Source organism: Cyrtonyx montezumae, unplaced genomic scaffold, assembly GCF_038088225.1.
Source record: "Cyrtonyx montezumae isolate F1298 unplaced genomic scaffold, pur_monq_1.0 scaffold_14, whole genome shotgun sequence".
Lineage (NCBI taxonomy): Eukaryota > Metazoa > Chordata > Aves > Galliformes > Odontophoridae > Cyrtonyx > Cyrtonyx montezumae.
In genome coordinates, this window is record NW_027071870.1 from 6,728,197 (window position 1) to 6,742,050 (window position 13,854).

A 13,854-nucleotide genomic window follows, 5' to 3' on the forward strand; every position below is an offset into this window, starting at 1 on the left:
CGGGGAAATCTTGGTTGCTTGGGCATATGAGGTCATGTCTTTACCAGATGATCACTGTGTTCTCCAGTGTCTAACCACAGTGGAAGCGGATTAAGGAATACTAGTTCATGTAGTGAAAGATTTAATGAGTTTGGTTTCGATATGGAGTTTTCTCTTTGCACGTTCAGATTTAGATTGTGACTGGCAAATAAAAGAAATTTTAGATGGATGTTTGTCAGCTGGTTTCAGTAGTAGGTCTTTTCCAAAGTATTACAGTGATTTGAGCAGGGGTGAGTGTGAGGCCAGGCACACACATCATCAGGTGTGCAGAGACTACTGTTCCTTTCTCTCCTCATGTACTTGCTGTGACCTATATAGAGGGTGCAGGTATGTTTCACTAGCTCTTACTTCTGTACCTAAAACTAGGATTCCTGACATAAAAAAAAAAAAATCAACAATATTCTGATTTTCCGTAGTTATTTATTGTGTTCTGTTTATAAATGTGAATATCCAGAAGTTATTCAAGTGGAATGAAAGCGGATGTCATCAAGACAGTAATATTTATCTCAGAATGTGCTAAGACTTGTTTTAAAATTTTAAATTACTACTAGAACCTCCGTCTTACATGATGTTTATATAGGCACTTATGCATTACTTCTCAATATTTCTGGTCTGTTTTTTCTACTGTTTCAGTAAATAGTAATTTACCAAGAAAAATGTATGCAGTTTTGCATTAATAATGATTATAAGCAGTAAACTGGAAAACTGGGGAAATAATTTTTATCCACTTTTTTCCTTTGGTACAGTAGTATCTCTGACAGCTGAATACATTAAGATAGCAGGTGAGTCAGTTTTCCCTATTAAGCTGTAAGGAGCTTTTCTTTGTTTTGGTCAACAATATCCAGCTCTGCTTGACTGAAAGCTGGGCATTAAACATTTCTTTGGCTTCAAAGCTGATTACTGTGTTTTCTTGTTTGTTTGTTTAAAATAGGATCAAAATAAGTTTTTTCTCTCTTCTGTCCTAGTATATTCTCCATCATGGATGAGGAAGTAGATCCTCAGATGTTAGTTTAATGTCAGTCTTTAATCAATATATTATTACTAGGAAGGGTAGTAAAGTTGTGAGAACTGTGAAAACATTCATCTGTATGGTACTGTACTTGTGCTGACTTTGAGTTGCATCAAAAATGATCAGTGCCCGGGGTCTAAGATGATCAAGAGGGAGTTGAAGCACCGCTACCCATGAGGTAGCTTTGGGGTCATAGAAGATACCACAGCCTTTGATTATGCTGAGACCAAAGCAGAAGTGGCCAGAGAATCAAGAAGCTCCTGCCAGTTCTGCTGCAGTTTTCTCTCTTGGCTGCACTAACAGTTTTCAGAGGAATTTGGAGGAAAATGAGAAGTAGATGTTTTATGCTTTCACCCTGTTTAAATAAGAAAATGAATGGGGAGAAATGAAAGAAATAGTTCCTCTATTCAGCAAAATAGTTCCTCTTTCACTATGTGTATGTGTTATTACATCTCTGCTAAGCCTGTTGCATATTTGAATATACAAGCTAAAATCAAGGCTTTCCCTTGAGTGATCTGGATTGGAGCCTACCCTCTTAGGAAAACCATTTCTGGTTTCGCTCTGTTATTTGCCTTCTAGTTTATATGCTGCAAGGGCACTTGAGTAAACCCACACTGAGCTGTATGGTTGAATGGAAGCTCTGCCTTCACCCGGTGACACTTTCTCTCATGCAAAACCTTTCATTGTTCATTAACTGCAGGCAGACTGTTCCTTTTCCAGCTAAGTAACCACAGCTTGTACTATTAATAAGGCTTTTAACGTATGGTTTCACTTAACATTAGCTGCCTGATATGAAAATAAGTTATTTTTCAAAAAGAACATTTTGTTCTTGTAATTTTTTAAATTATTATATTTAATATTTTGTATAAGATTTTCTTTCTATAGGAAGGGAAAAGATGTAATTTGTTTTGAGCTCCAGATTCTTGTATTGCATCTTTATATTATTATTTTTTTACTGCATAATTTTTCACTTATTCTTAAGTTCCAAGAATCATCTTGTCCGTGCTCTAACCTGGAATTAAGCTACCTCTCAAAAAAATGGGCATCATTTGTCTTTCATTTTCCTATGAGGCAACATGCTCAGGCACATTCTATGCCAAAAACAATTTTGATGGAGGTTTTCTGAGAGGGTTCAGGATGTTAGCTAATGGGGAAAGAGAACTTTTAAAACACATTGGCTTTGTAGATTTTAAAACTGACATTGATATCTGTAATGGGAAATATGAATGATTTTGTACAAAATATACTCGAGCCAACATATGCTATCATGACAAAAATAATTGATAAGTAGATTGTTTTAATGAAGTTTTGGCCAAACATATTTGACATTTGGTCAAGCTCTGTGAAAGAAAGGGAAATACAGTTACAGTTCTATTTTTAGTGTCCGTGTCAAACTGCTAATTGATGGATACACAATGTAGTTTAGAGTATTTCTATTCTCACTAAATGCTTTGGTATTTCAGGAAGAAAAAGGTATTGTTTTATATTCTTATTTCCAGCAGAGATTATTTTGTAGAACATGCACTTTTATAGCTTTTTTTTTTTTAATGAGTGCAATGTGATAACTATTTCAAGGCGTAATTCTACATCTACTTATTTTATTACTGTTACTTAACATCATTATTTTTGTTATATTTTTTAGCAGATTCAGTCAATCTTTATCCACTGAAAATTTTCTTTTTGCCAGAACATCTTCTAACTTTTTAAGAGAATGGCTGGTTGGGCAACTGGCTTCTGGCGAAGTTCAACCCACTTTACCAGTAGCTAAAGTGTCATAATAGCTTTCAAGAAATACTGAGCTTCTAACATGGAGTGTACTAATCAAAGCACAGAATCATATAATTATGCTTTTAAGATTTGACCAGTTATTTTACATATTTTTTTTAAAAAATCACACATAATATTATAATCTAAAGTGACTTTTGTTCTAATACAGCTAGATCCTAAAGTGCTAAACTGGTTTTTTGTAGCATCAGATACATAAAACCAGGCTCTGTATTATTTAACTTGTTCGTGTAATGGCTTAGAAGGAAAAAGATGATTATCAATATAGATATTTCATTTGTGTTTTGCCTGCATATCTCATTTTTTGTCGTATCTTTATAGATGCACAATAGCAATTTCAAAAGCCTCATTGTGCTAGTTTGAGTGTGTATTCTATTATTCTGCACACCTGGAAAACATTATTAAAAATTGTCCTAATTTAAGTGCAACAAGGAGTAAGAAACAGAAACCATGGAAATCTTGGTGCATATTGTTCTAATCTTATTTTTGGATTAATTGCTTCATCTGTTGTGCCCCCAAATCATGATGTGCATCCAGGGCTGTTCCCCATAAGCTACTAAAATGACAGGCTAGCATAACCAACAGAAGTGATTGGAGAGCTCTGATTTGGCATGTTTTAATATAAGTGAAATGTTAGAGATGGTCTGCCAACCCAAAAGCTACTAATGAAATAGTTTTACACTTTCAGAACATTGAACAACATTTTTTATCTAAAAAGTTTTCCAGGAAAATTTCCTTAGCCAAGAAAGTCTACAGCTGAAAATTTTAAATTGCATCACATAAAGAGAATATTTCAAAGTGGAGAGATTTTAAATGCATTTTAAAATCAACTAAGAGTCCTGCATCAAGAAAAAATATGCTTTTATAGTTTAGTAGCAATATATATTTATTACATATCTATTTCCCATATGTTTTTATGACTGTTCTTTTATTCATTATGAGGTCTAAGACTACATCCTTGTTAATTTTCAAGTGGCTTTAGTATTATTTCATCCTTAGTTTTTGTTAGATTTATATATACATGCAAAACTTACAGTATTCTGAGCACTCTTTCCTGTTTGATTTCCTTCCAGTGTTTAGGAGCGTTTTTTATACAGTACTTGAGAGATTTGGAAGAGAGCTCTACCAGCTCCTCCCACAAAGGAGAGATTAACTGATTCAGGAAATTGTAGGTCCGAAATATTCTTCCTGACTAAATGAATCCCCCCTGAGCATTTACCACTGTCAGAAAATTAGGTCACAGGTAGTATAAGCCAATTTTCTACAGAATTCCATTCAGGAATAAGTTAGTTTTACATTTGCTGCTTTCTTTAAATTGTAGTGGCAGTGATAAAATGTCCGTGCTCCACAGTGGCTACAGCCTTTGAATGTCTGGGATGATTTGAAATGACTTCGTGTTTCTTTTCAAGTTGTTCCAATGCATGACTGGAGTTCTCATTAGAATGATCTTCATGCAAGGCCTGCCTGCTTCCCAGCTATCATCCACCTCATGCTTTTCATTTTTGTCTAAAGTAAGGCTGCATCCGGCAAACACTTGGAAATACGCTCTTTGATTACTAATTATCTGCACTGATTGACTTAGTTATCCGTCCTAACACAAGCAAGTCTTTTGTTTTCTTATTGTGTTCTGCCTCATTATTAGTTATAAAGGTGACATTTGTACTGTAAATAGGATTGAAAACCTGAAAGGGAAACTGTAAGTAAAGATGGGAGCACTGTGCAAGGGATGAATAAGTAGTGAAATATTAAGGCTAAGAGTAACACATGAATATGGCTTCAGAATTTCTGTTCATATTGTCTTCAAATATTATTAAGGAATGATTTCAAGGTTATAGACCTGTGTTAAAATATATGCACACATGACCATGGAGATAATATAAAGCACAAATATTTTATGAAATTGTGTTTATTTAACATGTCTAAATAAACATGAGGGAGTGGTTCTCAAAGTAGTGATATTTTAGAAGTATGCAGAAATAAATAGGAAAAAAGTGAACTACATTTCATGGACTATTCTTTGTTAGGACTGCTGGCTACCCTACTAAAATGATGACTTATAATGTCTGTGAATGACTTGTGAATATGTGTGATTGTTTTTCATTTTTTAATTGGTGTTTTTCTCTGTCAATTAGCAAAAGAGAAAAATTATTATTTAGATATTTAATTCAAAAAATCTTCAATGTGGTTTAATTCTGGGATTTAGTAGATTGGATGTTAAAATGCTGCATTCTTTGAATACATGGGTGTGCTTTGAATGAAGAAAAGGTATTTAGTTGCCTAGCTCACCACCTTGGTAACAGAATTTTTCAAAAGGCATTTAATAAATAGAATTTAAGAATAGACACTACAGCCGAATGAAAGTTCTTAAGTCAGGCTCTATGTTGGGCATTTAAAGTAGTCCCTCTTTTTAGTTGGAGTTCATGAGCCTTAACAATGCAGGTTCATTTGTAGACCATAAACTGTTTAAAATTGCAGGTTTTTTCTGACATTTAAGTAAACAGATGAGTTTATTTCCTCAGAAGAAAAACTCTAATTCCAAACTAGTAAGAGTTTTTAGGTGAGACTGCTGATGAAAGCAGCCCAGGACATGGGAAACTGAAATTGTCTGAAGACTATTGTGGATTTGGGTATGAATAGGACAAACTGGTGTGATCTGACACTGCAGAGAATGTTCCAGAATTACATCTTGGCTTACAATCATGAAAAATCCTACCTGTTCCACTCTTTGTTTGAATTTTTTTAAAGATTGTCACTTCTGATTGTCTGAAATGAGCTCTTAGTCTGTTTCTCTAGTAATATGATAAAATATTAGCCCAGCTTATGAAGAGGTAATAATTTGCAAAAATAAACATGTAGATAAATAAATAGCAAAAAGGTAAACTGCTGGAAGTTGTGGAAGAAACTATGGAATATGCATAGTGGTAAATGACTTATTTTGATAATGCCACTTATCTCCCTTTTGTCCATAACTGGAATTTGTCTTCCTTGTGTTTGCTCTGTTTTTGTTTTTTTTCTGTATGGAAAATGTCTTTTTGAACTAGTGGTTCAGATGTTTTTCTTGGATCTTGTTCTTCTGACAACCATCACAAACATCTTCCTGCAATTTTAGCTCTTATTTAATTCACTACAAAATTGGTGGTGGAATAAATCTATCTCAGAAGACCTTTTACTGCACTGGCAATGCCTAGTTAAACCTGCTATTCTGTTAAATCTTTTCAGAAGTTACTGAAATGGTCACACTATTTTTTCTTTATTGTAGGTTTCATATATACTGGAGAAGTTGTGCATCGAATGCTAACAGCTACACAATATATTGCACCCTTAATGGCAAATTTTGATCCCAGTGTATCAAGAAATTCAACAGTCAGATACTTTGATAATGGTATGTAGTAGTCCATCATAAAGAATTGTGTCTGTGTCCCACGATTCTTCATATTTTCCTAAATATTTTTGAAGGAAAAACTGAAGATTTTTTAAATATTTATTTTTAAAAATCTCATAGGCTATATAAACCATGTGTCTAGGCATCCAAAAAATGTCTTTATTTAGAAAAATGGTTAAAGAGTCATTAATGCTTTTTTTTCCTAATTGGATAGATAGCTGTTGTGTATTAAAGTACATAAACTTGAGCTAGCAATGTGCTTTACCAATTTTAAAAGGAAAAATCTGTCTTCTATAAAAGTACAAGTTCCTGTTCCTTGAAAAATTATATAGAAAATACTGTCCAGTTCCTTGGCTAAAATGGAAATAAATAGTATTCATGGAGTGCAATACCAAGTCTATACAGAAGCAAGTATAAGGTTAATAAACCTGTCAAAGACTAAGTGTGCATGTAGTTCCAGGATTGGAATCCAATATGCTCATCTATACCATGAGTTCTCAACAGTCCCCCGTAGAAAAGATTTTGAAAGGTTAAAAGGTAAACTGCTATGCTTGCTAAGTCAAAACTCTGTAAAATATTTCAAATGTCAACGCTTTTAAGTGTTGACATTTTTTCATGAACTTGGTTTTAATCAATATTTTGAAAACATAACCTGTGTGGTTAAATGACATCTGCTGCCTTACCTCAGGACTTTAGTGGTTGAATACAATGTCAGTTACTCTGTATTCTTAATTTAAAACCTAGAGATAGTATCAAAAAATCTGTTTCCTTTAGATGTTCCTTGATAAGTCTGTTCCATCCTTTGTATGGTTATGCACAGTGAATTAGAGCAAAGATTATGACCATGTCCAGTAGTACATCCTGTTTTCAATCAAGTGTGTTCATTTGTCTTCTTCGGGTCAGGGATCAAAATGTATCCTATAACCTTTTCACCCAGTTATAATTTTTTCTTATGTTCTAATCCTTACTTCTTAAGTATTCAACAGAGTTACATGAGAACATCCTCCTCGTTGAATTTTCAAAGAAAAAAAATGTGTTTTTATTTTTTATATAATCTGGCACCATGGCCTGAGATTTGTCATCTTTCCTGAAAGAACTGGAATAGTCTAGGAAAGACACTACTGATTATCATTGTATTCCATACCAGATTTATTAGCTTCTATCACAGAGTTGAATATACTTTTGAGATTGTACATCCTTCCTCATGCATAAGGTATGATGATCTTTTGGACCACAGGTACTTTGGGACAGAGAATTTGCCATTTTACCCCAAATTTTTGAAAAGTGTAAGTTGTCTCTTCAGCTCCTTATTGCTTATTCATCACTGTTTTATTCCTCTGGGAAAGTGTGCTAGTTTAGAGCTGCATCTGTATTGGACAAGTACCGAGTGTGGCGACCTGACCAGTCTCCATCACAGAGCTAATTGCCTGCCTTCCCATGAACCTATACAAATGTCCTTGGGAATAAGGACACGGTGATTTGGAGGAAGCTGACATCCACTTTTGTTTGGAGTTCTGAGATGCACTTAGTGACTGGCTATAAATGTTTCTAGTTTTCTCCAGTAAAGCGATACATTCCTTTAAAACAAAATTTAGTACACTCAAATAAGCGTTAGTAATAAACAGTTAATAAACATGATTGCAAAAGGAAAAATCCATAGTCAAATGCTCAAATAAACATATTAATAAGATCAAATTAATAAGCATGCTATACTTAGGAAAGATGCATGGGCCAATGCATACTTACTGTAGTATGCACCAAAAATTTGGATGCTCATAGTTCAGTGACATCCTCTGACCAGATGTATTAATAGTTACAGCATTGAAAATCTGTAACAAAAGATATTTCGAGGATATGTCAAAAATGCATTGAGCTAGAAGCATACTGAGCTACCCTGAACACTCTTCAAGAAGCAAAATTAAAGTGTTGTGAATCAAAGCATATAATTCCCATTAGTGCAAAAAAAAAAAAAAAAACAACAGTAAGTTGAGTATGGCATATAGTTCTAGAGAAAAAATATTTTCAGTAAGCACAGTTTGGTGATAAGTGTCTTTCAGCCAAGCTGCCTGAAAATGTCTGTAACCCTTAACATCTGTACTACATGCTCATAGGGTATGCAAGTCACTTGGGGTACATTTTTATTGCAATAAGTGGATATTCAGTCAGAGAGCTCCTGTGAATATTAACAAGTCTTTTACAACTAAATCTCTGCACTCCAGACTTAATATTTACTCCATCTATGAATTGTTAGTGGTTTTAATTCAAGCTAAATTTATTTATTGCCAGCTCCTAATATTTTTCAACTTACAGAGCCTCACCAGGGGCTTGCACTGTGCAGAAAAAAATAAATGCTATTTATATTAATGCATAGTTAATGGAAGAATATGAATTCTTCAACTAATAGCTTTCACAAAACAAGCAGTGCTGTTAGCACTTTGTTTTTCAAAGCCTTCATGGTGTGTATATATATATGTATATATACACATATATACACACATATATATATATGTGCACAGTATAGTAAAATAAAAAAAGCTGTGTCAGCACACCTGTGAATGTTGAATTTTGTTTCAGAAATTCATGGCTCCTTGTGTAACACCAGACAAGTTATTTGGTCACTCTTGATTTAAGATTTTTGTGTGAGTAGCTGAGGTGGAGATAGTGTGGCATTGTAATGTCTGCCCTTTAGAAGATTTCATCTGTAATGTGTATTTGTAATATCTTTGGCTCTTCAGATGCTGGGCTGAAAATTGCTAAATAGACAATTTGCTGCTTTATGTTTCAACTAACTGCAGTTAACTACTTTTCCTACAGTCAGTTAATATTTTTCTCACATTTTTTTCTTCCCTTTGCCTCTCTACCCCCTCTCTGGGGTTCACAGGCACAGCACTAGTTGTCCAGTGGGACCATGTTCATCTACAGGATAATTACAACCTGGGCAGTTTCACTTTTCAGGCCACCCTTCTCAATGATGGGCGTATCATTTTCGGCTACAAAGAAGTAAGTTGGGTCTGAAAACAGTCATTTGAGTAGACAAATCTCTTTATACTTGTCAGGAAATTATCTCCATTTTTGGTGGATGTATTAAAGTTCTACTGTATACAACCACTTCTATACTGCTCATAAGTTACCTATTTTGCAGAAAATGACATTTTACTGTAAAAGTGATGTTCATGTGATGGACTTGAAAAGCATCAATATGGCTCAAGTGTGGTACTCCTAGATTTCAGCTGGCCCTTTTTTTTATGGTTGTAAGTATTGGTTGTTTAGCAATGTCTTGATTGTTTAGTAGATTTTTTTGCAGCTTTGAAAGGTAGGGCAATATTCTCATTTAGTTCTACTATCTTAAATACTCTAGCATCGATGATTAGTGTTGAAGGTCTATCTTTCCTTCACGTCTTCTATTTCTTGTCAACTGAAGTATTTAAAAATCTATATATTTCAAATAATAAATATTTTGTGTCTTCAGTTCCACGAGGCTTTCCATTTCTGTGATGACACTGCTTAAATAGAAGCCATCTGGTTTATCTTCATAGCATCAGTATGTTGCTGTCTCTGATGGCATCTTGTGCATTTTAAAAGTCTTTCAATTGTATATTTCTTTTGATGAATCTTTTTTTCTTAATATTAGACTAGTGCTGAGGCTATACCTCCAAGAGAGTTTGCTGCAAATGACCATCAAAAAGTGGATAAGCTTAAGTCTGCAAGGAGAAGGAACTTTCTTTCTTTTTTTGATCATTTTAATATTATAATCTCAGTTTGACATGGAAAATGTAAGAAAGTGTGACTTTTCCTTGAATATGTGCATGTATTTTTATTTTCCATATAAAAAGAAAATGCTACCAGTCATACAACTTATTTTCCAGATTTGGGGAAATGTCGTTTCTCATCTCTCTCTGCTGCAGACAATTGTGTGCTGTCAGGCTCACAATTTTGACACAGTTTTCATGCCTGTGTCAAAGCCGTGTACCTGAATGAAACCATGCTACTCTCCCCTTCACCAGAAAACTAGTGAGAGTCTGGGTTATTCTACTAGTAGCATTAATATCTTAAGATAGATGTCTTTGCACCTTGCAAACAGAGTTGCTGCAGATTACTGTAACTGAATTATTTTTGTAGATCAAAGAATCTTCTGATATGCACACATACTTGTTTTTCCTTATCTTTTAAAAAGATGTGCTCGTGTCTCAGACTCTCAGTTTGTTTCTGAACACTATGTGCCATAGTATTCATCTGTGCACTTTATTAAAATTTTGGTTACACTTTCAGAAAGTCTTTTCTCCAGTTACCACAGAGGAGCTCGAGCTTCATCAAATGACTGTGTCAAAGCATTTTTATCTCCTGTTGTCAAAACCTCTTTAAAGGAAAAAAAATATATTTTAAAGACTACAGAAAATGTCCTGACTTTAAGGCCCAGAGAAGTGGGGAGCTACGTTACTTCAATTTGTAATTCTAAGATAAATTTGCTAAGAACTATTATTGAATTCTGACATCAAAATGGTTTTGTTAACAGAAAACTGCTATTCTTGGCTATCAGATCCTCAGCCCTTTCTGTCACTGTCTAGCACTCTGCAAAATAGTCTAATATGGGTGATAGAAGTTGCTGCTCTAAATTGATAGTATCTTGTGTTCATTTTGCACAAATGGATACAGTGATGCTCAATGCCAGGCATAGAATATGTTTTTATCAATTTCTGTGCTCACACTGGATGGGCTTCTTGCTCTCATTGTGTCTACTGAGAACTTCCTCCAGAACTTTACTGCTTTCCAGGAGTAGGATGTTATCAATATCAGTTTCAGTAATCCTGAGATACAAAGAATTGGAATTTACAAATGTGGTAATTTATGGCTTTTTTCCACTGCTCAGCAATGGAACCCTCTCAAATTCCCCCGCATGGTGCAGCCAGTCACAAGTTATTGTCCTGAATAAAATTTCTTTAGAACTGTTGCACACAGTCAAGGACAAAGGCTTTTCTAAGACAGTAGTTACGTATTTGTTGTCTGCAAATAATTTGATAAACTTTTTGTGAAATCTCAGATTATTACAATTATATATTTCAACGGGACTTGGGTAGTTAATTTGGAGGACAACATTTTTAGAAGACTACACTCGCAGTGGGCCTTACTTCTTTAAAACCAACCCTTTCAGGAAAATGAAAAAATGTTTCCAATTACTGATCAGATACAGGTTGTCCAAAGAGAAAAATTGAGACACTTGTAAATTTAAACTTATCTCCAGACCTTATATATCTGGATGGGAATGGATTTGCTGAATCCAATGCTTTCTGTAGTCTTCCATTCTGGAAATATTTCTCTTGTCGGTGAGTCATATTGCCATATTGTCAGGAGCCCAATTAACTCTAGTAAAATTACTTATATGAGTCCTCACTAGCATGAGTAAGATTAGGAAGAGAAGATGTCTACCATCTTTCTGGAGCCACTTCATGTTAGCATCACATTTCATCAAAGATGACAGTGATTTATGGCAAACCTTTCAGGTCTTCACTGCATTGTCATAGAAAGCTTTCAAGCTGAAACATGAATGTAAGACATGTATTTCACAGGTTGCCAGTAATATTATAAAGCATCCCTCAGGAACTCTGTGAGTGATGCTGGGAATTTATCTTGAAGAATCCACTTTTAAAATAATTTTGATTATACATTTAATGGAAATACAAATAGGAATTAGATTTTTCCTTTTATTTGTGATTTATTCAAACCATTTTAGTCTCCCTCTTCATTTCCTTCCTGCTTCTACGTCACATTTGCTACCACATTAAACTGGTGCTGATAACCAAAGCAAGGTCTTGGCTAGAGTCTGCTGAGATTCAGGGAGATCTTCTGCCCAATCTTCTGTGTTCTGTAGTTTCCCTAGCAGGAAGGAGTTTGTAATTCATGGTTGTTATCTGAAATCCATAATGGATTCTAAAAGAAATAAAAATGTAGGAAATGGTCTAAGCCATAAAAAATTGTGAAATCTGGAGACATCTGATTATCTTTCAGAAAAGTGAGTAGGTAAGTGAAGTATCTGTGCAGACATTTCAGAATGAGAAAAATAGTTGAAATGCAGAGTGCACAGTTTGGTATTTTGTCTAATTCTTATATGCTCTGCAAAGGTGAATCTAGCCCTACTAAAAATCCTAACCATCGTGTTTGCTAATCTGTTTATCTGATACTCCTCCTGTACACTAATACTGGATTCAGTTGAACATTAATATCAGAATGTAAGATAATATTGGCTTAAGGTCTGAATTAATATCAACATATTATTAGCACTGAATTACAGTGGGAATATCCAAGCAGCTTTTACATAAGGAGTACAGTTCTTTCTGTTCCTATTTGGAAAAAAAACGTAGCAAGGTTTGAAAGCAAGTCAAATATTTATATATTTACCACTTTAGTGTGTTTAACATGCACATATCTTCATTTTAAGTTACACTTTGCTTACACCATTATTCAGTGGTGTGGGAAGTGTTTAATATGTCAGCTGAAAGAAAATTTCAGTGATACACCTCTACTGTATGCGAAATACTTCAGTTACTGAATATTCTGTCCAATAGGAAAATATATATATATATTTTCTGTAAAGGAATACTTTTGTATGATTTAGCAGTGAATACTTCCTTATGTTCTAAATTTCACAGAAGTTCAGTTTTCAGAAGCTCTTTTTTCTTCTTGAACAATACAACTATTCATTATAATCTTTTCCTGCTAGAGCATAATGTTCCCCAGTGTAACAGTTAGTTTTGTTTTCCTCCATGATTAATTCAGGACAAATTAGGCAGAGGTACCAATGGTTTTGTTAACGGTTTAGGATATTTTTCTGAATTTCACTCTCCTTAAGGATTTCTTTGTTCATTTAAATAGTAATTGCTCCCTATTTATCCAGAAACTATTATAAAACTTGAAATGCCTGTTCACATTGCCCAAATGTGAAGTAAGGAAATAATTCTAAGGGACTTAGAATTCCTTTCTACTGTACAAGTAGACAGAAGTGAATGTGTGTGGTTAGTTACTGGCACTTGTATGAAATTGATTTTCTTTATATGTGTGATGGAACATATTCCATTTACAGAGACTTCAAACTCTCCAAGCCTTCTGGTAGTTTCTAGAATATATGAAAATTGAACAATCTGAACAAATATTCTGGCTGCATTATACATTCTTTTTTTTTTTTTCTCTCTATTATTATCAAAAATATTAACATGGAAGTAGGATCCTTGGTTTTATGCAGTGTTCAGTTTATTTAACTTAAAACTCCAAAATAAGTTTCATGCAATTTGGTCTTTAATTAATATGTGTTGAGGAAACTGGCAATGAAATCCCCGTATAAGTACTACTGTATTCCTAATTATTATTTTGCAGCATACACTGGCTCTTATCTTTCACTTGGGTTTGATGTGGGGCAGTAATTGCACCCTGCTTACCATCTCCTTCAGAATAAGGTCAGAGGCCATTAATGTATTCTTTTTTTTGGAGAGTAAGATTTTGACTAATCTTCAGAGAAAATTTGAAAGAATAAAATTTGAGAGTTCACAGGTGGAAAATACAGACTAGAATACTGTTCCTAATGAAGAATGGAATTCAGCATAAATTCAAAGTATTTATTCTCCTTACTGTTGAATTATTTAACCAGAAA

At 34.1% G+C, this 13,854-nt stretch overlaps 1 protein-coding gene across 1 annotated transcript in view; it reads left to right on the plus strand.

The window, feature by feature from the left end:
* Window positions 1-13,854, plus strand: part of PLXDC2 (plexin domain containing 2) — a 228,017-nt gene that overhangs the window by 162,017 nt on the left and 52,146 nt on the right. Inside the window, exons 5-6 of the mRNA XM_065731348.1 lie at window positions 6,093-6,215; window positions 9,097-9,215. Of these exons, the coding sequence (XP_065587420.1) occupies window positions 6,093-6,215; window positions 9,097-9,215 (242 nt within the window). The remainder of the gene's footprint in view (window positions 1-6,092; window positions 6,216-9,096; window positions 9,216-13,854) is intronic.